Source organism: Phascolarctos cinereus, unplaced genomic scaffold (genome assembly GCF_003287225.1).
Source record: "Phascolarctos cinereus isolate Bilbo 61053 unplaced genomic scaffold, phaCin_HiC Scaffold_9;HRSCAF=440, whole genome shotgun sequence".
In the NCBI taxonomy this organism is placed as follows: Eukaryota; Metazoa; Chordata; class Mammalia; order Diprotodontia; family Phascolarctidae; genus Phascolarctos; species Phascolarctos cinereus.
This window is the reverse complement of record NW_027556402.1, coordinates 190,726,480-190,750,059: the sequence shown is the minus strand read 5'-3', so window position 1 is coordinate 190,750,059 and position 23,580 is coordinate 190,726,480. Positions and strand designations below refer to the sequence as shown.

General features: G+C 42.1%; 1 protein-coding gene and 1 long non-coding RNA gene across 2 annotated transcripts in view; one reads left to right on the top strand and one right to left on the bottom strand.

Annotated features, from left to right (window-relative positions):
- Positions 1–2,964: 2,964 nt before the first annotated feature.
- LOC110212193 (uncharacterized) lies at positions 2,965–5,618 on the bottom strand. The gene is made up of 3 exons (XR_002325596.2): positions 5,048–5,618; positions 4,118–4,448; positions 2,965–3,457 (listed from the first exon to the last, which is right to left on the bottom strand). It is a non-coding gene; the product is annotated as an uncharacterized LOC110212193 (long non-coding RNA).
- Positions 5,619–5,723: 105 nt separating this feature from the next.
- The window catches only part of PPP2R2C (protein phosphatase 2 regulatory subunit Bgamma), a 395,414-nt gene continuing 377,557 nt past the window's right edge, over positions 5,724–23,580 (top strand). The window contains 2 exon segments of the mRNA XM_020992092.2: positions 5,724–5,897; positions 6,113–6,193. Coding sequence (XP_020847751.1) covers positions 5,882–5,897; positions 6,113–6,193 — 97 coding nt within the window. The 5' untranslated portion in view covers positions 5,724–5,881.

Sequence of the window (23,580 nt, the reverse complement as noted above, 5' to 3'; positions counted from 1 at the left end):
TCAAAACATAAAATATCAATGATGAAGGGCACCTTGGAGATTATCAAGTTCAATCCTCTCATTTTATAGAGCTTCTTCTATAAATTAAGCCAAGAGAGGGAAAGTGTCTTACTCAAGGTCATACAGATAGTGCCAGAATAAAAGCAAGGTATTCTAATTATTATTATGATAAATAAATAATAATAACACTGATTTATATAGTGCTTTAAAGTTTGCAAAGCTATTTACATATATCATCTTATTTGTTCTTTACCACAACCCTGTGAGGTAAGTAGCATGGATATTATTATTATACCCATTTTACAGATGAGGAACCTGAGGCTAAGACATGAAGTGACTTGCCCATGGATACACACCTAGTAAGTTGTGGAGGCTGTATTTCAACTCAAATCTTCCTGAATCCAAGTCCAGTGCTAGCCCAGCTAGTCTAGTGCTTTTTCCCATGACAAGGATTCCTGTTTTCCTGCATAATAAGCATCCCTTCTCTTCTTCTTGAGAACAGATGCCACAGACACAGCCTAAATGCAGAAGCTTGGCACTGGGACTTGACCACTGCAGACCAAGCCCCACCTGCTAAGCTGGACACGGCCAGTTGAAAATGATACAAATTGGACACATTCTCCCACATACAGCAGCACATGATGTACATTACCCAGACACATCCCAAGTTAGAGTAAGAAGCTGGGCCAGCGAACCAAATCTGCGGACTCTGTGAAATGAGGACATGTCTTTTCATCTCTGAGCACCAGCCCTTTGGCATTTCTTGTATTTTTATTCAAATCGGGAACATTAGTGTTGCCTTTAATTTGGAAGAAAAGCCAATTTGGCAATGAGTCTCCCTCTGACAGCACTCAGTACTGGTAACCTAAGTAACATCACTAAAAAACCTAATATAGTATCCTAGTAGAGAGACTGCCAAAACATAATCCTGGCAAGAAATGTAATTCTCTTTATTGTAGTTCCCCCCTACCTCCCACCAACCTCACTCAGTTGTCTTTTCCCTCAAAAAGGCTTGGCCCCATTAAAAGTTTTAACCCCCAAATCCTAGCTTTTATTCTTCTTCTCTTTCCCATTAGGGTAGAAAATACCCACAGTGTTTTCTTTCTTTTCTACCTAGCTCAAACAGTTCAGGGATTCTGCTCACTTTATACCTCTAGGCTCCCTTTCCCTAGCTCTTTCTATGATAACTTTCTACTGCACTGAAAATGAGAGGCCAATTTAAAGAAACTTTTTTTGGGAAGTAAGATTATTAGTAATAACAAATCTCATTTCTAGATCACCTTAAAGTTGACAAAATGCTTCCCTCACAACAGTTCTTTATGGCGGGGAGTGCACAAATTATTATCCCTACTTTACAGATGAGGAAACTGAGGCCCGAAGAGGTGATGTAATTTGGCCAGTGTCAAACAGACACTGTCAGTAAGAGTTAGGACATGAATCTAATACCACAGTTTCTACACTCAGCAAACTTCCCACTACACCAGACTGTTACAGATTCATTCACCCAAGGAAGACTTGATGAACAAAAACCAGTCACCATGCTACGTGGGGAATGCAAAGACAAATAAGATACATTTTCGGAATATACAATCTAGTGTTTTTCTGTTGTCTTGAAACCTGTAATTTTATCTATTAGAGGCATCTAGGTGGTACAGCAGATAGAACAGAGGGCCTGGAGTCAGGAAGATGTGAATTCAAATGTGGCTTCTGACACAATCTGTGTGACTTGGGGCAAGTCATCTAACCTCTTCTGCTTTGGTTTCCTTATCTGTAAAATGTGAATAATAATAGTACCTATCTTCCAGGGTAGTTTGAGGATCAAATGAGATATCTGTAAAGTGCTATGCACAGTAGGCATTATATAAATGGTAGTTGCTATTATTTTTATTAATTGTTATTTTATCCTTTGTTCTCGAAAAGGACCATGACATTGGAGAGGTGATGCCGTGAATTAGTGAATTGGATTTAAGTGAGGCAGGGCTGTGAAAAGTCACCAGCCTCATTTTTCCTCATTTTGCCATCTGGGTCCAGTGTTAAGAGAGATCAGGATGACTGGAGATGGCCCTGGATTCAGTGAGAGACCTTGGCCTTTTTAAGCTAAGGTCTTTAACAGGTCTCAGTTTGATTGAGGCAACTCCCATTCCATGACCAAGGCTAGGTAAGAAATGAGGCAGAGAATGGTCTCTTTTACACAGGAAAAAAAAAAGCAATCCAGGAAGGGAAGAGCCTCAGGGTTTCTGGTCAAAACAGAAACCATTGCTATTTACATTCACTCTGAGCCAATCCCTGATTAATTATTATTATCTGTGTAGTGAACTCCCTCTATCTAAGATCAGCAATTCATGGTCTTAGATAGTTGCCTGGGATTGAGAGGTTAAGAGGCCTTCCCAGAATCACACAGTACTTGTATATAAAAGGAGGTGGACTTTTATCCAGGTTTTCCTAGGTCCCAAAGCTAGCTAGCTACTATGCCAAGCTGCCTTTACAATCTAGTAAAGAAAATACTAACAATTTACTCTGATATAGCATAAGGCATGCAAAGGCACGAGGGCAGAAGAAAATAGGAAGTTTTGGGAGAACAGTGGACATCACTGTTTGATTAGAGCATAAGGTGAAGAAAAAGGAAGCTTGAGGTTGGAACATTGTTAGGGGAAGGCTTTGAATACCAGGCCAAAGACTCTTAAACCATTTTAACAAATGGGAAGTGGGAAGTCATTTTGAGTCAGAGAGTGAGAAGACCAGAGAGGTACCTATTAAAATTGTTATTGTTATTTTGGCAACAGTGTGTAGGATAGATTGGAGGGGAAGTTGACTGCATCATTGAGAATTTGCCTTTAGAGAGTGGGAGAGGTGACCGTTGGCCAAAGAGGTTGAGAGAGCCAGGGAAAGCAAAAGCCAGGGGAGTGAAGAATTTCAAGAAAGGGGGAGCAGAACAATGTCAAATCAATCCATCAATCAACAAACTAGCATTTCTTAATAGTTTATTATGTTCAGGGTGATACAAAGAAAAAGCAAAAATAGTCCTTAATCTCAAGAAGCTTGCAGTCTAATGAAGGAGACAAATAAATACAGAGCAGATGGAAGAGAGGGGAAGGCACTAGTCTTTGGTGGGGGGAGGTAGTCACAGAAGAGGGTTAAAGGGGAATAAGGCCTGGGATCCAACAGAACCTTGGATTTGGTGATTAGGAGGTAATTTTGAGAGCCACTTCAATAGAGTGACCCACAGGAAACCAGATTGTTACTGTGACCCAAATCTTTAATGCCCAAATTCCCAATTTGCTCATGCTAAGGTCTAGCCTCTTCCTATTTTCAGAACAAGTTGTTGGCTGATGAAAAACAAGATATTGTAAATCTTGTAGAGGAAATGTTTCCCTCCATTTTTACCCCCAAACTGCTCTGAGAAGGTAGTGCTAAGATCCTTTGTCCACTTGAAGAAATGGCTCCATCAGACTCTGTCCTGGGAAAACAAAAATTAATAAATAAAGAAATTAATAATAGTTGGCTTTAATACATTATCTCATTAGATCCTTGCCCTCTTCTCTCAGGCACCTAAGTGCCCTCTTCCTCTCTGCTCTCTTTACCTTCCCCCTATCAAAACCTACTCCTAGCCTGAGTGAGGCATACTTTAGAGGCAAAGTTTCATAATGGGACAATCTTACTCTTAGAGTCCAAAGAAGGCCTGAGCCTGAGGCTGCTATGATCAATCATTAGCTCCGTGACACTTTCCAACCTCCGGCTCAGTTTTGTCATCTGGAAAATTAGGATAATAATATCTACCTACCTATTACCCATCTACCCACCTCCCTACCTCCCACATCTGTAATGAAGGTGTTTTGTAAACGTTCAAGGGCTTCAGAGACTAGCTCTCCTTGGAAAGACACTGAGAAGCCAATTTGCACTGAGGTGCAAAGGAATGACATAACTGACTTACTTCTCAAAGGCATTTACATTTTAAAAGAGGACAAATGCTCTGTTTCATTTCAAAGAAAAAAATTCTGATGGAATAACAATTCTGGTGGAATTTCAGTCATCTAGGAGGCAGTGGTGAGTTTGGTTTTTCAGGGGGCAGGAGTCCCTTCCTAGCACTCAGAACACGAGGTCTGAGGGCCAACCTTACCGTGAATACTTCTTCCACTTAGTCTTACAGTCAGTTAAGATAATGGAGATAGCCCTGGCGTTAGTGCAGAGAGGAAACTGGGCTTGGATCCTGGTTCTGGAGTTTGCTGCATGTTTGCCTTTGAACACCTCTCTCTGTCTCAGTTTCTTTATCTTAAAATGTGTTTGGACTTGGTGATCCCTTCCAGCTCAAAATTCCGTGGTCCTAATAAACAAATCTGGCCTAGGGTCTTTCCCTCTCTTCTTCCCGAAGCCATCATGGATCCTCTTCCTTCTGATTCTTGGTCTCTCTTTCCTTCTAATAATGCCTGACCTTCTTTCAGGCACTGGGTCTATTGGGAACAAACAAACAAACAACAAAAAAACCAAAAAGGCAAAAACAACTCGGTGTGTACCTCAGCAAGCAGCCCAACATGGATATGAGACAAATTCTCCTACCCCGAGATCATTCCTGGCATTCTTATTCCGTCTGCCCCCTCTCCCTGACCCCAGAACTCTGTGAGCCAGCCCTACACGCTAAGCCAGGGAGAGAGGGGAGAAAGGGCCCTTCAATAGATAGTCTTAGGTAGCAGAGGGGAGTTAATATCCTCCCATCTTACGTTGCCCTGAGGCCAGAAGAAAGACTCCCTCGGTTTCTCTCCTTCCCAAGGAACTTGGGCCAGAGAAATCAGACTTATCAAAACAAACACGTGGGTCCGAAGGGCGTAGGGTACCCTTTTCTGTGGAAGTTGCCAACCGGGTGGAGATTTTTAACACTAAGCAATCTCCCTGGAATTTCTCCCGTCCAAATACAACCAAGGAAGAAAAGGATTCTCACGGGACTTGAAAGCTGGGAAGGTTCACTTCGTTTTACCGAGGAACAACCTGACTCTTCAAGAAGGGGATTCAAACCCAGGTTCTCTGACTCTCAAGCCAAGTTTTGTTCTCTTACCTCCCTCTGCTTGCTGACCCCAAGAGGCCCTGCTAGCTTTCGGCTGCTTGTCACTCCTTCCCCACACTCCTAGTTAGCAGGCGAGGCGGGGCTGAGGGGTGGGCGGCGGAGTGATGGTCTTCGAGGCTCCTGGTTTTATTTCTTCCCAGGAGAGAGGTCCCGGGAGGGTCACTTCCCCCTCCCCCAACCCGGACTCTTCTGAGCTCCGCATCGGTACAGCCATCCATCCACCTGTTGGGGCTTGGCCGGTGCTGAGAGAGAGAGAGAGAGAGAGAGAGAGAGAGAGAGAGAGAGAGAGAGAGAGAGAGAGAGAGAGAGAGAGAGAGAGAGAGAGAGAGAGAGAGAGAGAGAGAGAGACAGAGACAGAGACAGAGACAGAGACACAGAGACAGAGCAAGCGGAACCTTGGAGACCCCAGGCAGGCGCCCAGACTCCCTCCCCGCCCTCCGGGCGGAGCCCGAGCTGGAGTGGAGCCGCCTTCCCTGCCTCCAGCCTTCCCCGCCCTCCTCCGCTTCCTCCCCCGGGCAGCTGCTTAGGTCTGCTCTGCCCGCCTGTACCACCCAGCTCTGCCGGGAGGAGAGGAGGGAGGAGGACGCGGAGGAGAGGGGGAGAGCTAGGAGGAGGAAGAAGAGGGCCAAAACCGGGAGGAGGTGGTGGAGGAGGAGGGTGAGGGCTGCCAGGAGGAGAGGGAGGGCTGGCAGCAGGAGGGGGAGCAGGAGCAGCGCCTGGCGCCCTGCGCGCCCACCCCAGGGAGCCCTTGGCTCTGACACCGAAACAACCTCGGAGCGCACTCCTTCTTGGCCAACCCTCCTGCCAGGAGTCTCCGTCAGACTCATGTCACAGAAGCCGGGTTAGCTGCTGCTGCTTTTTTTTTCTCTTCTTTTTTGCCTTGTCTTCCCCGCCCCTACCCCACCCCTTCTTCCCAGCTGATGCTCCCCATCGCACCCTTCCTTAGAGCCCTCCCAGCCTGCCTGCCAGCTTCCCTCCGCAGCTGGGGGGCAGAGGCGCGGGCTCCTAGCCGGGGTCTAAAGTTACTGACTGAGCTTTCCCTTCGCTCTTTGCTAGTTGGCGGCCCCCCAGGCGAAGAGGAAGTTGACTGGTGCTTGTATCAGCTCAATGGGACAACGGAGTTTGAAGTCTCCGAAGGTAAGGAGCAGCAAAGCCAGCGCAGTGATAGCGAAGGCTATTCCCGACTAGCTGGGGCTGTTGTCCCCGAGAATTCTCTTTGGTTTGGAGAGTGGGGGCGGGTGGGAAGGCGGGGAGGCCGCGCATGGACGGTGTCAATCCTGTTGGAACTCCTGGTAACCCTGAAAGGTTTCTGGTGGTGTCTTCATCTCGTCAAAGTGGCTCAGATGGAGGTGTGTGGAGGGGGAAGGGGGAAGCGGTAGGAGAGGAGGAGTGGAAGAATGGGGAGTGGTTGGGAGATGTGTTAATTTTGGGTTGGTGACTGAAGAGAAGTACTTTGCTCTAAGAGTATTAGAGACTGGCAACAGGATTTCAGCTGCATTTGCTCTTCTGTCCGAGCTGGAACTACAGAGGGCTGGGTGCATGATTTTTTTAGTCACTCCAGGCCATACTTCCGAAGCGGTTTGGGGAAACGAGAGATCAAGAGAACTTGCCAAGTAGGACTAGAATTGTGGGCTATTTTTATTTGGGGGAGCTGCTTTCCTGTGAATTACATATGTCACTTTCCCGTTTCTGTGCCTCAGTTTCCTCCTCTGTAAAATGAGGAGGTTGAACAAGGTGATTTCCTAGGTCCCTTTTAACTCTAAGTCCTATGAACGCCAAGTAATTTGTTTGTAACCTTAGGATTATAGGGGTTAAAGGGACATGAGATCATCTTGTCCACCTCACCCCTCCCCTCACTTTACAGGGGAGAGAAACTGAGGCTTAGAGAGGGGTGGTACCCTGGCCAAAGTCAAAGAGGCAGTAGGTGAAGGAGGGGCAGTTGAGAGGGATGTGTAAATAAAAATAACATGACCCCCCTCTAAAAAAAAAAAACAACCAAAAACCCAACAGTCTGTTTTCTGCTGAGATTTGGAAGAGAATACAGTATCAGTAGGCAGAGATACTAAAAGGATTTTCCAGATGGCAGGAACTGCTGAGAAATTTCTTACACCAATAGGGGCAAGATTGTGTGGTCAGACAGAACAGAACAGTCCTTAGAAATGGAAGGATGATTCCAGGCATTTGAATGCTGAAAAGTCTTAAAAGGAAACTCCATCTGTGTGCAACAGTGTGTTTCCAGGCACTGAGAAACATTTTTTTTTTGCATTGTCAGCTAAAACAGGGAACAGGCGAGATTATTGCAGGAAATTAAAACCATTTCTTGATATGTATGTAACTATCCAACCTGGTTTCATGTACTATGAAAGGTGAAGAGTCCTCTCTCTCCTCCTTGAAGAGAACTTTTATTTGCAAAGCTATGTGATCCATTTAAAATTTTATTTCTGTGGACTTCATTCACATTTAAAAGTCCTGCTCTTTTGTGAGACAGCATAGGAAATGCCTCCTCCCTTCCCCAGCTCCTACACAGCACAATGGCATAATATTGAGATTCATGATAGAAGGCTCCACTGTTGTTTTGCAAGTTGACATTACCTTAGGCACAACTCAGGAGAAGCTTTCTCGTGAAGGAACAAGGTGACCATCCATACCAAGCTCCAAGTAGGGTTTTTCTCTCGTAGTCATAGACTTCTAGGGTTTCTGAGTTGGAAAGAACTGAAAAGCCTGTTCAGTCTAACTCCTATGCAGAGCACAGACCTTGTCTCTAACCTGAAGAACTGCTGCGACAGGGACCTCTTTCCAATCTGCCTTGCCTCCCCCCACCCCCAGTACTTTTCTGCCTTTGAACATATCTAATTATTAGAAAAAAGGGTTAGCTGGTACAGTAAAAAGTCAACTGAGCTTGGAGCCAGGAGACACCTGGGTTCAAATCGTGATTCTGCCATTGACTAGCTGTTGGATTCAACCTCTGAGCTGCAGTTTCTTTATCTATAGTAAGAAGGAATTGAACTCAGTTATCTCCAAGGTTCTTTCTAGTTCAAAACTTATGAACCGGTGGTGATCCTCACGCTGAGCTGGTTTCCCTCCCTGAAACTTCAGCCTGTTGGTATGAGTCCTGTCCTTCAGAACCAAGCACAAATTTAACTCCCCCCCCCATAACCATTAAGAGACTTTAAAGCACCTGTCATGGACCCTTCCCCAAGTGTTCTACTAAGCTAAATATCCTCAGTGTTCCTTCCATTTTCCAGGTGAAAACCACGGTGTATCTTTTGTAATGTAAAGAACAGTATACTTTAACCCCAAACTTAACCCATACCTGGCTCACTGGAATGAATTGGGACCCTGGATCCTAAATAAGAGGAGACCAACTGGGAATAGCATAACTCTCTGCATGTATCTGTGAGAGGGATTTGACCCATTTCATTGTCCCTCATATGGTAGATTTAGGAGCACTGGATGGGAATTAGCAGAGAAGCAGATTTCAGCTTGATTTAAGGGGAAAAAGGGGCAGCTAGGTGGCGAGGTAGATAGAGCACCGGCTCTGGATTGAGGAGGACCTGAGTTCAAATCCAACCTCAGACACAAACACTTACTAGCTGTGTGACCCTAGGCAAGTCACTTAACCCCACTGCCTAAAAAACAACAACAAAAAAAAAGATTTAAGGGGAAAAAAGTCTTAATTAGAGGCATCCAAATTGGAACAGGCTTGGCTAGCAGCTTCATCTAAGGCCACGGTAAGAAGGCTAGAGGACCACTCTCTGGGGATGTTTTAGAAGGATTCTAGGTCAACTACTGGTTGAACCAGATGGTGTAAGAGGTGAGATGATGTATGAGATCCTGCAAGATGCTGGTCAACAACAACATTTTGCTGGATATGCCAGTAGAATAGGATTATAGGATTTAGAGTTGGAAGGAAACTTAGAGATCATCAAATCTAATCTTCTGATTTTACAGATTAGGAATGTGAGACCCAGTGCAGTGAAATGACTTGTTCACCAACACAGAGTCACCAAAGTAACAAAGCCAGCATTTGAAGACAGACCTTTTGACTCCAGATAGGCTTTCACATAATTATAGTTTCCTTTCATACCTGATGCTAACAGCTTGTTTCCTCTTGTCACTTTAAGTTGGTCTGAATTGTTTTTCCCAAACTAAGGGGACTTGGGATTACCCACTAGATACCAGATCCTCTATTAGAGTGTCCCAAAATTGAATGGTCCGGCTTAGGAGATAGTGGGCTCCCTTCCTGAAGATCTTCAGAGAGATACGGAATGATCACTTTCTGGGAAGGTTTATAGAGGTCAGGTGAGCATTGGACTAGCTAACTTCAGCGGTCCCTTCCAACATCAAGATATTGAGATTTTGTGACATCGCATCTGTGCAAAGAAAGTGCTTGCCTATGAAAAGCTTTGCTCATCAACATAATAGATTTCTCTATGGGCTTCTCTCTAGAGGTTTTGCTTAGCCTCGGTTCTGAGTATCATTCTTCCTGAGGTCATTGTCAACTTCATAGGTAGACTATAAACTCCTCAAATGCCCCGAGGGATAGAATTGCTCTCCTCTTTCCATTGTTGCTTCTCAAGTGCTTACACAGCCTTCTTTTTCACAATGGACCTTAGTAAATATTGGTGACTCACAAGTGTTCAGTTGGTAGTTATCCAAGCACTATGAGATGCTTTATTTTAATGAACTAAATAGTGGTTTTGTTGCTTGTGTGCATATGTGTGTATTTTTTCTTTCAAACAATAACTTGGACCCCAGAGAAGGTAGTTACGATTACCTGGTAATGAAATCTTTTAGAGCTCATTTTATTTATTTATTTTTAAAGCTCCATTTTTCTGAAATTCTAATGTTTTTAGCCACTCAGGACTGTGGCAGTGAGGTCTATGACTCTATGGTAATATAAGCAGTGGACAGCTAATCACTGGCAGACTGTGTGTCATGAATATTGTATTTTGAAAATTTATAGTCTCTGATAAATTTTCTGCCTATTTCCTTCTCTGTTTGGGTGTTGGGAGGGATCTTTTGCCTTTGGGCTAAAAAACACTAATGCAGATTCACTTTCCATAAATAGTTTCCTGAATACATTGGAATGTTTGTCACTTACAGGGTTTCTAAATTTAGGTTTGACTCTGTGATTCCTTCCCAGGAGATATGTTGACAGCAATTGTTAAGGCAACAAATGCTAATGAGTGGAAATCTGGATACACAACACTCAGTCCGGCCTTGGGACATCACCATTTCCTTCTGGGAGCCGTAGTGCTACTTAATTTCCTACGGGATACACCTGTTTATACATCTGAAACTCTCCTTTCCCTCTTCTGTATCAGCAACTCACATTTACATAGTATTTTGGCACATTTTCACATCTCCTATATATCTGATGATCCTTACAATGCTCCAAGGATGCATTATTGTGCAAATATTAATGATAATAATAATATCTGACATTTATATAGCTCTTTAAGGCTTGCAGAACACTTTGCAGAGGTTACCTCTGGGAGGTAGGTGTTATTATCCCCATATCGCAAATGAATAAATTGAGGCTGAGAGAACTTAAATAATTTTTCTAGAGTCACACAGTAAATATCTGAGGCAGGATTTGAATTCAGGGCTTTTCTAATTCCAAATCTAGTACTCTATCCATGGTGCTACCTAGATCACAGATGAGGAAACATAGTGTTTTCAAAGAGCATTGGACTTGGACTCAGAAGACCTGGATTTGAAGTACTTTACTAGTGGGTAGTACTAGTAGTAGTAGTAGTACCACTACTACATGGGCAAGTCATTTGACCTCAATTGGCCTTAGTTTCCTCATCTGCAAGTTGAAAGGATTAGACCAGAATCAGGAACCTGCATTATATCTATAAGGTGGCTTCTAACTTTAAATCTCATGATCCTTTAGAAGTTTTCTAGTGATGCTTGTGGTTACCCAGCTTTCCACTGTGTAGTCCCTTACTTCCTGGCCTTTTCTTTTAGGTTTATCCAGAGTCATGTAGCCCAGCCCTTTCAACAATGACAGGATTAATATAGTCAATAAAGACATTTCCCATAGTGTAGTTGAAAGAGTTCCAATCCTGCCTCCACTGCTTCTTGTATGATTGTGGACAAATTACTAACTCTGAGTTTCCTTTTCTGTAAAAAAAGTTTCTAAGTTTTCTCCTCTGTAGAAAGGGAGAAATAATAATTGTGCTGGCTGCCTCCCAAAGGTTGCTGTGAATGGAGCACTTTGTATCCTTGAAAGCACAGCAGAAATGCGAATTGGGGTTCTCATTATTTGGGTGCCTCACCAAAAGTCTGCCATGATTGGCTGCATTGAGTTGAAGAACCTATTCATATCAAAATCAGTACTTTTCTCCTGCTTTCTTAGACATGGTGGATATACGTAGGAAAACTTTTATACTTTCATCTGAGGCCAGATAACAGACTTAAGTTGCTTCTATAAAGATTGAAAGTCACAGGCTTTAGAGATAGAAGAGACTTCAGAGAGAGACTAGCTGTCCAACCCTTTCATTTTACAGAAGAGAAAACAGAGTTTTGTTTCTTCTTTCTTGTGGTTCCTCCTATTGGTTCTAACTCTTATTTACAAAATGACTAATGTGAAAATTAAAAAAAAAAAAGAGGCACTGACAGGTTAAGCCCAAGGTCAAAGAGGTTACAGGTAGAAGACGTAGGATTCAACCGAGGTTCTCCAAGTCCAAATCTGTTACTCTTGTCCAGGGTCACCCAGGTGGTAAATAGCAGAGCTAGGCTTTAAAGCCAGGCCTTCTCAGTAGAAATTCAGTGCTCTTTCTGCTATTCCATGATGCTTTTTTATGTGTCCTGTTTGGATCAATTATACAGAGATACAGCAGCGGCTACCATGCCATAGTACTTATTTTCAATTTTATTGTGGAAGCTCCTCCTGTGAGGGGAGGGGAGGTCAGGAGTGGAAGGGAGATGAAAATTGGGCACAGTCCCTGATTCCTGAGAGTTAACTAGTTTAGTAGGGGGATTGGACATGCTGAGAAACTTATGGGTCACAGTATTACATGACAAGTTTATCATAGGGTTCTAGGTTTAGAGACAGAAGGTATGTTAGAGACCATCTTATCTAACCCCTCATTTTATGGTTGAGGAAACTGAGGCCTGAGAGGTTTGGTGACTTGTCTAAGATTACAGAGGTAGTAAATGTCAGAGGCAGAATTCGTACCCAGGTCCTCTGACTCCAAATGTTCCTTTGATTACAGAGGGGTAAAAGATGTTCTCTGCCACCAAGCAGTAATGGACTGCAGCCTAGTGTATGGTAGCTTCATTAGGGAGACAGGAAAATGGTTTTTATGCCCTGATTCTGCTGCTTTATTAGCTGTGTGTCCTTGGCCAAGACGCTCTTCCTTTCTGAGCCTCAGTGTCCTCATCTGGAAGATGAAGGGATTAGATTAATTGATCTCTGAGGTCTTTTCCAGCTGAGAAATTCTAGGATTTTAAGATTCTCGGGGACAACGTGGTATAGGAGAAAGAGCTTTGCATTTGGCATCAGGCCAGAATTGGACAAGAATTTCAGGTTCAGATAATAACTTTTGAAATTGGGCAAATTACCACATCTCTTAGCCTTAGTTTTCTTACCTGTATAATGGGGGTGACAGTATTTACATCATCTATTTCATCAGATTATTATGTGGAAAACACTTCAGAAACTTTAAAATATACATGTTATCATTGTGAATATGATTCTTATTCATCTAGGCTCAGCTTAGCTCCTCTGTTCTGCAGGAAGTTGTTCCTGGTCCCCTCAGCTTCTAACACCTTCCTCTCTCAGATTTCCTTCTACCGACTCTGGATGTGTCTTGCATGCACCAAGTTCTTTGTGTGTTCCCATTAGAATAGGAAGTCCCTGAGGTCAGAGACTGTTTTTTGCCTTTCTTTGTCTCCCTAATACTTTGCACTGTTTCAAGCACATAGTAAGACATGTGGCAGCTAGATGGTCATATGAAAGAGTGCTGGGCTTGGCATCAGGAAGACCTGACCGAATTAAAATCCTCCTTTGGATTCTTGCTATCGATGGCTCTCAGTCTCACTGTCCTCATTTGTAAAATGGGGATAATAATAGCACCCATCTCACAGGGTTATTGTGATGAACATATGTAAAGAGTTTTATAAACTCTGAAGTACCACATATTGCTTATTGACTGAATGACTGATTACATACTGGATGAGTTCTGTAATTCAGAGGTCCTGTAATTTAAGTTCAGGGGGCAGCTAGGTGGTGCAGTGGATAGAGTGCTGGGCCTGGAGTCAGCAAGACTCATCTTCCTGAGTTCAAATCTGGCCTCAGACACTTACTAGCTTTGTGACGCTGGGCAAGTCACTTAACTCTGTTTGCCTTAGTTTCCTCATCTGTAAAATGAGCTGGAGGAGGAAATGGCAAACCACTCCAATATCTTTGCCAAGAAAACTCCAAATGAGATCACAAAGAGTTGGACACAGCTGAAATGACTGAACAAGAAATTAAGTTCAGGTGAAAAAGTGTGTGTGTGTGTGTGTGTGTGTGTGTGTGTGTGTGTGTGTGTGTGTGTGTGTGTGTGTGTGTAAACTTTACACATGTGAGCCAGGGTAGTTAAAGTTAACCTCAGTGATTCCCATGCCAGGGCTCTTCAAGCCCAGGCAATGGTATCAGCCAGGAAAAGGCGGCAAAAATTTAAGTGCTCTTTCCACAGTCCTTTATATGGAAATGCTACCTCCTCTATGATGGAAGAATTCTGTGCTCCAGCAAATGGTAGTAGCAAATGAATCAGCTTCCAGCTGGGTGGGAGGGCTGAGCATGAGAAGTAAGCCTGGCTATACCATTTTCCCCATTTATTTATTTGTTCATTTATTTTTAACATTGATTTAAATTTTTTTTTTATTTCTGAATTCTGTCCCTCCCTCCCACCTTCTCCTCATATTAAGAAGACTAGCAATATGATATCAGTCATACATATAAAGTAATGTGAAACATATTTCCATATTAGTCATGTCACAAAAAAATTAAAAAACCCAAGAAACATAAAGAAAGTAAAAAAAAAAAGTAAGCTTCAGTCTACACTCAGAGTTCATCAGTTCTCTGGATGTGGACAGAATTTTTCATCAAGGGTCCTTTGGAATTGTCTCAGATCATTGCATTGAGTCATTCACATTTGATCATGGTACAGTATTGCTGTCACTGTGTACAATATTCACCAGTCTGAACTTGGAATCATACTCAAGGATAGAAGCTGCAGCCCTCCTGGAGATATTCATGTTGTAATCTAAGCTTTTGCGTAGGTCAGCCTGTCCTGATTGTCAAACACTGTTTCATATAGACTGGTTCCCCCCAAATCCCTATCAGAAGAATCAGCTAATTATTCTGAAGGTAAGTGGCAGGATACCTGTTCAGGGCTGTGCAGCATATAAGAATAAAAACTACTTAACATTAAGGCAGCCAGGTGGTACCATGGACAGAACACTGGGCTTGGATTCAGGAAGACCTAAGTTTAGATTCTGCCTCAGACACTTACCTACTCACTGTGTGACCCTGGCCAAGTCATTTAACCCTGTTTGCCTCAGTTTCCTCATCTGTAAAATGAGCTGGAGAAGAAAATGGCAAACCACTCCAGGATCTTTGGCAAGAAAACCCCATATGGGGTCACAAAGAGTCAGACATGACTGAACAACAACAATTTACATTGTAGTTACTACATTTCATTTTACTGAGATGAAGTGATGTGCTTATACCAGCCATTTAACACTTACAACAACTCTGATACAGGTAGTGCAAATATTATCCTCATTTTACAGATGAAGAGACTTACATACTGCATCAGGAAGTGGCAAAAGTAAGTAAAGAGCTAACCCCGAGTATAATCCATAAGATTGACTGGACCTGAGCAATCACCTACAGAAGAAATCCTCTCTTACCCTCTCCCTTCCTCCCAATCCAACATAATAAGGTCCCAGGCTACAGTGCAAAGTGTTCTGCTGATTTAGGAACACAGAGCCACAGTGGATATGATGACATCCTCAGATCACTGTTTACTATTTCTCTCTTTGCTTTATAAGCACCTCGGGTTTGGAAGGAATAAAGACTTTCCAGCTGGGGACTGGGCAGTTCCAGTTGGGGTAGTCCTCTAATCTCTGACAAAATGTGTCTATCAATCATGAACTTCTTTATTTTCAATACATCACAACTCAAAACTTCTCCCCTCTATTTGTGCTCTTGGTCCTATCCCCTCCTGTTGCCCATGGGGAACGTTCCCTGTTAATCTGTTTTCCTTCCTTTCTTCCTCCACCTCCCTCTGTCCCTCCTCTCGCTCTGTCTCTCCCTCTGTCCTTTCTCTCTCACTCCCTCTCTCTGTCTAGCTCTTTTTCCCTCCTTTTCCTTCTGCCTCTCCCCCTTCTCTTCCTTTTCCTCCTCTCCCTCCCCCCACCACAAACCCCCTACAAACATGCTCAGATTATAGAATCAATAGGTCTAGAGATCTAGAAGGGACTCCAGAATGTAACTCCTTGTAAGTAGGTATTATTTCATTCTTTGTATTTGTATCCTTAGCACCTGACATTTCATTTCAAATTTAATTAAAAAACCATCTCTTAAAGGCATACCACCTGTAAGGCACTCTGTAAGATGCTGAGTAAGGAACAATAAAAACAGTCCTTGCCTTCAAAAAGCTTACAATCTGTGGAGACCTGTGCACAGAGAGCGAGTAAAGGGGGAAAGAAGAAATCAGGCGAAGTGCTCTGGAAATATTTGAAGAGGGAAAAGCAGTAACTAGGGGGATGAGGAAAGGCTTCAGGGAGTATCTGACATCTTAGCTGAGCCTTGAAGGACAATAGGACCAAAGTTGTCTGTGTATCCTCAGTGTCTAAGACCATGCTTGACACATAGTAGATGCTTAATAAAGTTTGTTGATTGATTAGAGATGAAATAACTGAGACCAAGATAGGTTAATTGACTTGTCCAGGGTCACACAGACATGGAAGTGGCAGAGTCAGGATTCATCCTCAGGTCCTGAGCTTCTAAGTTCTCTACTCTTTCCATTGTATCAAAACCTTCACTTGACTCTGTCATCCCCTCAAATGATCATTCTGTATCTCCCTTTCTTTTCATAGGCAAACCTGATGTATATATGTGTATATATGTGTGTATATGTATACATGTACCTATATGTATGTGTGTGTACATATATATATATTTTAGTTTTCAATATTCACTTTTATAAGATTTTGAGCTCCAAATTTTTTCTCCCTCCCTCCTCTCCCCTCCCCAAAATGGCAAGTAATCTGATGTACATGTGCAATCGTGTACAATCATATTAAAAATATTTTCACATTATTCATGTGAAAGAAAAATCAGAACAAAAGAAATAAAACAATAAAAAAGTGAAAATAGCATGCTTTGATCTGCATGTTCTTTCTCTGGATGTGGATAGTATTTCCCATCATGGGTCTTTTGGAATTGTCTTAGATCATTGTATTGCTGAGAAGAACCAAGTCAATCAAAGTCGATCATTGCACAGTGCTGCTGTTACTGTGTACAGTGTTCTCCTGGTTCTTCCCTCTTCACTCAGCATCAGTCCATACAAGTCTTTTCTGGTTTTTCTGAAATCCACTTGTTCATCATTTCTTATAGCACAATAGTATCCCATTACATTCATATACCACAACTTGTTCAGCCATTCCTCAATTGATGGGCATCCCCTCAATTTCCACTTCTTTGCCACCACAAAGAGCTTTTGTAAATATTTTTGTACATGTGGGTCATTTTTCATTTTTTATAATCTCTTTGGGATACAGATCTACTAGTGGTATTGCTGGATCAAAGGATGTGCCTTTGGGCATAGTTCCAAATGCTCCCCAGAATGGTTGGATCAGTTCACAACTCTACCAACAATGCATTAGTGTTCCAATTTTCCCACATCTTCTCCAACATTTATCATTTTCTGGTTTTGTCACGATAGCCAATCTGATAGGTGTGAGATGGTACCTCAGAGTTGTTTTGATTTGTATTTCTGTAATCAGCAGTGCTTTAGAGCATTTTTTCATATGACTATAGATGACTTTAATTTTTTCATCTGAAAACTGCCTGTTCATATCCTTTGACCATTTATCAATTGGGGAATGACATATTCTTATAAATTTGACTCAATTCTCTATTAGAAATAAGGCCTTTATCAGAAATACTGGCAGTAAAAATTGTTTCCCAGCTTTCTGCTTTCCTTCTAATGTTGGTTGCATTGGTTTTATTTGTGCAAAGCCTTTTTAATTTAATGCAATAAAAACTATCCATTTTGCATTTCATAATGTTCTCTATCTTTTCTTTGGTCATAAACTCCTCCCTTTTCAATAGATCTGACAGGTAAACTATTCCTTGCTCTCCTAATTTGCTTATGATAACACCCTTTATGTCTAAATCATGTACCCATTTCAACCTTATCTTGGTATAGGATGTAAAATGTTGGTCTGTGCCTAGTTTCTGCCACACTGTTTTCCAGTTTTCCCAGCGGTTTTTATATAGTGAGCTGTTATCCCAGAAGCTGGAGTCTTTGAGTTTATCAAACAGTAGATTACTATAGTTATTGCCTACTGTGTCTTGTGTACCTACCCTATTCCGCTGATTCTTACCCAGTACCAAGTAGTTTTGATGATTGCATGGCCAAACTCTTAAACGAGTTGTCAACACTTTCTGCTTCCCCTTCCTCAACACCTATCAACTTTTCAACCTCTTGCAGTCCAAGCCCTTCACTTTACTAAAACTGCCTGGCTTTTTCTTCGTCCTCCTACTCCTTAACCTCTCTGAAGACTGTGAAAGTGTCGACCAATTTTTTTTCTCCTAGACATTTTCTCTTCTCTCAGTTTCCATGATGTTGTCCTGCCTTGGTTGTCCTCCTCCTGTTCTGACCATTCCTCTTCAGTCATCTTTGCTGGCTTATCATCTGTCTCCCATGTTCTAAGCATGGCTGGCCCTCAGAGTCCAGTCCTGGGCTGCCTTCACTTCTCTCTTTACATGTTCACTCTTGATCTCTTCAGTTCCCATCAGTTCAATGATCTCTGTGAAGATGACTACCCAATCTACATGCCTAGTGACAGTCTTTCTCCTGAGTTCTAGTCTCTAAAGTCCAGCTACCTGCTGGCCATCTCCACTTGGACAATCCATCATCATGTCAAAGACAGAACTTATCTTCTTCCCTTCTAAACTTGCTCTTCTTCTAGATTTCCTTATTTGCATTAAAAGCTTCTAGTCAAGAGGCTTGAAACTTCAGATTTATCTTCCACACTTTCCTCTTGCATATTTAATCAGTTTCCAAGTCCTGTCATTTCTACCTCTTCAATCTTTCTCCCATCTACCCACTTTTCTCCAGTCATACAGCCATTATTCTATTTCAAGGTCTTCTCACCATTCCCCTAAACTATTGTAATTGCTTCTTAATTATCCTTCCCCGATCAGTTTCCAGTTTCTTCTTTCTTAAATGTCCATTTCACAACTGTCAAGATAATCTTCCTAAAGCATGAATCGGACCATGTTACTCCTCTTTTCTAAAACCTTCAAGGGCTCCCCATTTTAGTTTAAAATATAGATTCTTCACACTGTTGCTTGAAGCACTAGATAGTCTGGTTTTCACATACCTTCCCAGCTTTGTATGTTACTCCCCTTCAAGCACTCCTACATTTTGGCGAAATTGAATTGCCAGCAGTTCAGTGGACTTGACATTCTGTTGCCAACCTCTGTATTTGCATATCTCTTTATCCATGTCTGGAATGCACACCTTTTTTGTTCCCCCCACCTCTAGAATCAATCAGCTAGTGTTTATTAAGCACCTACTTTATATCAAATACTGAGGATATACATACAACAGTGTTCCTGTCTTCCTTCAAGGCTCAGCTAAGATGCCATCTGTTTCCTGAAACCTTTCTTGGTCCCTCTAATTACTGCTTTTCCTTCTTCAAATATTTCTAGAGCATGCAGCCTGATTTTTCCTTTCCCCTTTCATTCCTTAGCTGGGTGCGGTTCCCTAGTAGATTGTTAGCTTCTTGAAGACAGGGACTGTTTTATATCTATCATTGCATCTGCAGCATCTTGCAGAGTGTCTTGCAGATAGTATGCCTTTAGTAATATTTCTCAATTGAATTGAATTGAATTGAAATGTTCCAGTGTGGTCACAGTCCAGGCAACTTACTTGTAAGCAGTCCCTTACTGCTTGCAAAGGGCGACCTCTCTTTTCTGGTGTGTGACATGGTTGTGTATATGCATATCTGTTGAACACTCACTAAGTGTCAGATTGCTTGATTCACAGTGCTGCAACCAGAAAGGAAATCATGATTTTGCTCCCAAATTAGGGGAAACTATGGTAACACGCTTGAGCTTCCTTTCTCGCTAAAGCATTCTGGCACTCACAGCTAATGATTTCTATACATCACTAGTGTTCCATACTGACAGATGCTGAATTTTGCTGAATCTCAATTGCTGAATTATGTGGCTGTGAAAGTTTGCAAGACGTGTATAATCAACTGTGCCAGCCATCACTTCTGGCCCTTCCATTGCATGGAAAAGGAAGGTTCTGATTTCTTAAATGCAATTAGATCATTTCCCTTCTCCGGGCTTCTGTTTCTTCCTAGGTAAAATGAAAGTTTGTGACTAGATGGTCTCTAAGACTCCTCAGTATCTTCCTCTCTTAAATGAAGGACTTGGAATTGGCTATGTCTAAGGTCCCTCAGTTTTCTCCTCTGTAAAATGGGCTTTTGGAACTAGGTAATTTACCAGTTGTCTTCCAGCTTTAAAGTTCTGTGATTCCACTGGTGGTGGTGGTGGGGGGTGTCTGTGTGCCTGTGTGTATAGCTCCCCACAGAGTCCACCTTGGACAAAGCTGTGAAATACAAGTATAATGTGCCAAGTATGGTCCAATGGAAAGAATGCTGGATTTGGACAGAATCCAGACAAACAACCTGGATTCCAATCCCAGATTTGCCACTTACTACCTGTGCGACCCTCAGCAAGTCCCATCACCTTTATGAGCCTTTGTTTTTTTTCTTCTGTAAAATGAGAAATTGGACTAGATATTGGACTGGTTGGATCTGAAAGGTCCCTTCCCGTTTTAAGCCTGAGATTCTATGATTTGTTTTGTACTTCATCCTAGTGAGGGTTAGGGACACTATGGTATAGTTAAAAGAGGAATTAGAAGAAGTGGCTTTGAAATGCCTACTGTGTCACTAACTACCAGTATGACTGTGGGTCAGTCACTCAACTAGAATTATTAAAAACACATATTATGAGCCCGAAAAGACATGAGACAGTCCATGCTTTCAAAGAGCTCACAGTATAATGGGGGAGAAAACATGCGAACAACTATGTACAGACAAGCTATATGCAGGATAAATTGGAGATAATCAGCAAAGGGAAGGCACCGATATTAAGGGGGATGGGAAAAGGCTTTTTGTAGAAGGTGACACTTTAGCTGGGACTTGAAGAAAGCCAAGGGATCCAGGAGGGGGAAATGAGGAGGGAGCACATTCCAGAAATGGTGGACAGCCAGGGGGAATGCCCCAGATGGGAGAAAGAGTATTCAGTGCTGGGAAAAGCAAGGAGGCCAGTGTTGCTGGATGGAAGAGTACATGGGGTGAGGTATAAGAAGACTGGCAAAGTAGGAAGGGGCCACGTTATGGAGGGCATCTTACTTGACCTTTCTTGAGTCTCGATTTCCTCATTTTTATTTTTATTTTCACATTAGTCATGTTGTAAGGAAGAATTAGAACCAATAGAAACCAATAGAAACAGGAAACAAAACAGAAGAAAAAAAAGCAAATAGTATGCTTCGATCAGCAAACTCCATAGTTCTTTCTTTCGATGTGGATAGCATTTTCCAGCATGAGACTTTTGGAGATGTCTTAGATCCTTGCATTGCTAAGGGCTAAGTCTTTTGAAGCTGGTCATCGTACGATGTGGCTATTACTGTGTACAATGTTCTCCTGACTTCACTCAGCATCAGTCCATACAAGTCTCTCCAGGTTTTTCTGAAGTCTGCCTGCTCATCATTTCTTATAGCGCAATAGTATTCCATTACATTCATATACCACAACTTTGTTCAGCCATTCCCCAATTGATGGGCATCCCTTCAATTTCCAATTCTTTGCCGCCACAAAAAGAGCTACTATGAATATTTTTGTACATGTGGGTCCTGTTCCCATTTTTATGATCTCTTTGGGACACAGCCCCAGAAATGCTATTGCTGGGTCAAAGGGTATGCTACAATTTTATAGCCTTTTTGGTATAGTTTCAAATTGCTCTCCAAAATGGTTGGATCATTTCAGAACTCCACGAACAATGCATTAGTGTTCCAATTTTCCCACATCTTCTCCAACATTTTTCATTTTCCTGTTTTATCCTGTTGGCCAATCTAATAGGTGTGATGTGGTACCTCAGAGTTGTTTTGATTTGCATTTCTCTAATCAGTAGTGCTTTAGAGCATTTTTTCATATGACTATAGATGACTTTAATTTCTTCATCTGAGAACTGCCTGTTCATATCCTTTGACCATTTATCAATTGGGGAATGACTTATATTCTTAGAAATTTGACTTAATTCTCTATATATTTTAGAACCCATTTTTAAATACTTGTGAAATGTCCAATGCTTCCTTCCAAAGTCATCTGGGGAAAGCACTTGAGAAAGCACAATATAAATAGGAGCTGTTATTGGTAATCACAACTGTCATCACAATAAGGTCATTAGTTGATATTGCCTTCCTCACAGAGTGATGGTGATGAAAGTTTTGTAGTCTTTAAAGGTTCATTTTTTGGAGGCAGGGAGGGCTAGCTGTATAATTTTGTTGGTATAGGGAACTCTCACTGAGGAAGCTTCTCTCTATCAATGTAGAACAGTCGCTTCCAACTGTATACAATTGGAGCAACTCAAAAGTTAAATGATTTGCCAGGGATTGCAAAATATGTTGGAAGCTAGACTTGAACTTTGTTCTTTCTGACTCTGAGGTGGCCTCTCTAACCACTGCTCCATGCTTTGTAACCTGAAAGGTCAATAGAATGTAGAATTCTTATACAGATTTAAAATTGGATCCCTTTATGAGAATTTGTATTTAAATGTGCAAACTCCTATACAGGACATTTCATGATTCAAAGGAATGATGGGCTCCTGGGGGTGCATCTGATTTGACAGAGTCTTGGGTGGGTAGATGGGGAACCTTTTAGATCCCAACCTCACTGTAAAGACTTCCCAGGCTGGGTCCATCAGCAGAGTTCTTAACTGAAGCCTTGGGTAGAGAGGCCACTATGTTGGGTAGAAGGATTGCCCCTAGGGATCAGCAAATGGGGCTGGTACGGTTGCTTTTAGATTTTAAAAGCCTTAATTTTGGACCAGGTTCCTAGTCAGTTAATGGCTCTTTGTCTTCCTTCTATTGCCCCCTGGTGGCATATAGGTGTAAATGCTTGTTAATTGATTTAAAGCAGAACTGCTAGCCTGCTTGTAGTATATTAATTCACACGCTTACTCATTCATTCCTTCAGTAAATATTTATTAAATAGCTCCTGTCTTAAAGACCATTTGGGAGAATCAGAAAGGACAAAACATGGTCTTTCCCCCACACCCCTATCCCCATCTCCCTCATACCTAGAAGGCACATACACAAATGAATGGGATATGAAATAGAACATGATGAGTGTGTAAGAAAGGAAGTGCCATGAGGGAGAGGAGGAGAAGGAGGAGGGGAAGGAGGAGGGGAAGGAGGAGGAGGAGAGGAAAGAATAGTAATAGTAGTAGTAGTAGCTGCAGCAACAGTAGTGATTCAGTGTAATGGAAAAAGGGTCAGTCTCAGAATCAAAATGAGCTGAGATCAAATTCTGCCTCTGAGATATATGGGCAGAGGACTTGGGGCATGTCACTTATCTTTTCAGTGATTCAGTAAATTCTCTAAAACTGTAAGCTAAAGGATAGTTGCCAGTGTACTTTGGTAGAAGGAGTTGCCTTATGAGGTTGTTCCCTCCACCAGTAAAATCCCTGAAATGGCATTCATTAGTCACAGTCCAGCACCAAAATGATTTTTTTCATTAGGTCTTCTAATTTGAAGCTCTCCTAATATTTAGTCAATCTCTGAAACAAATGATATTGATAATAAGTCACAATTGAAGAGCATTTTATGGTTACAAAATGCTTTTACATTGAATATCTCGTTGGATCCTAAGAACCACCATGGGGGAGGGGAAAGAATAATTTTATTATACCCATTTTTGTAGCTGAAGAAACTAAGGGTAAGAAGTGCTTGTGGTCATATGAGTGGTCATTAGCAGGGCCAGAGCTAGAACCTGTCTCTTTGGACTGTGAGAGGCAGTGTCATACAATACAAAGAGTCTAGGATTTGGAGAGAGAGGACCTGCGTGCATATCTTGTCTCTGTTACAATGTATATTATCCTGAGCAAGTAACTTAACCTTTCTGTTCCTTGGTTTCCTCATCTGTAGAAAGGAGGAGTTGGGCTAGATGGTTCCGAAGGCTCCTTCCAGCTCTGTATCTATGATTGGGTGACTCCC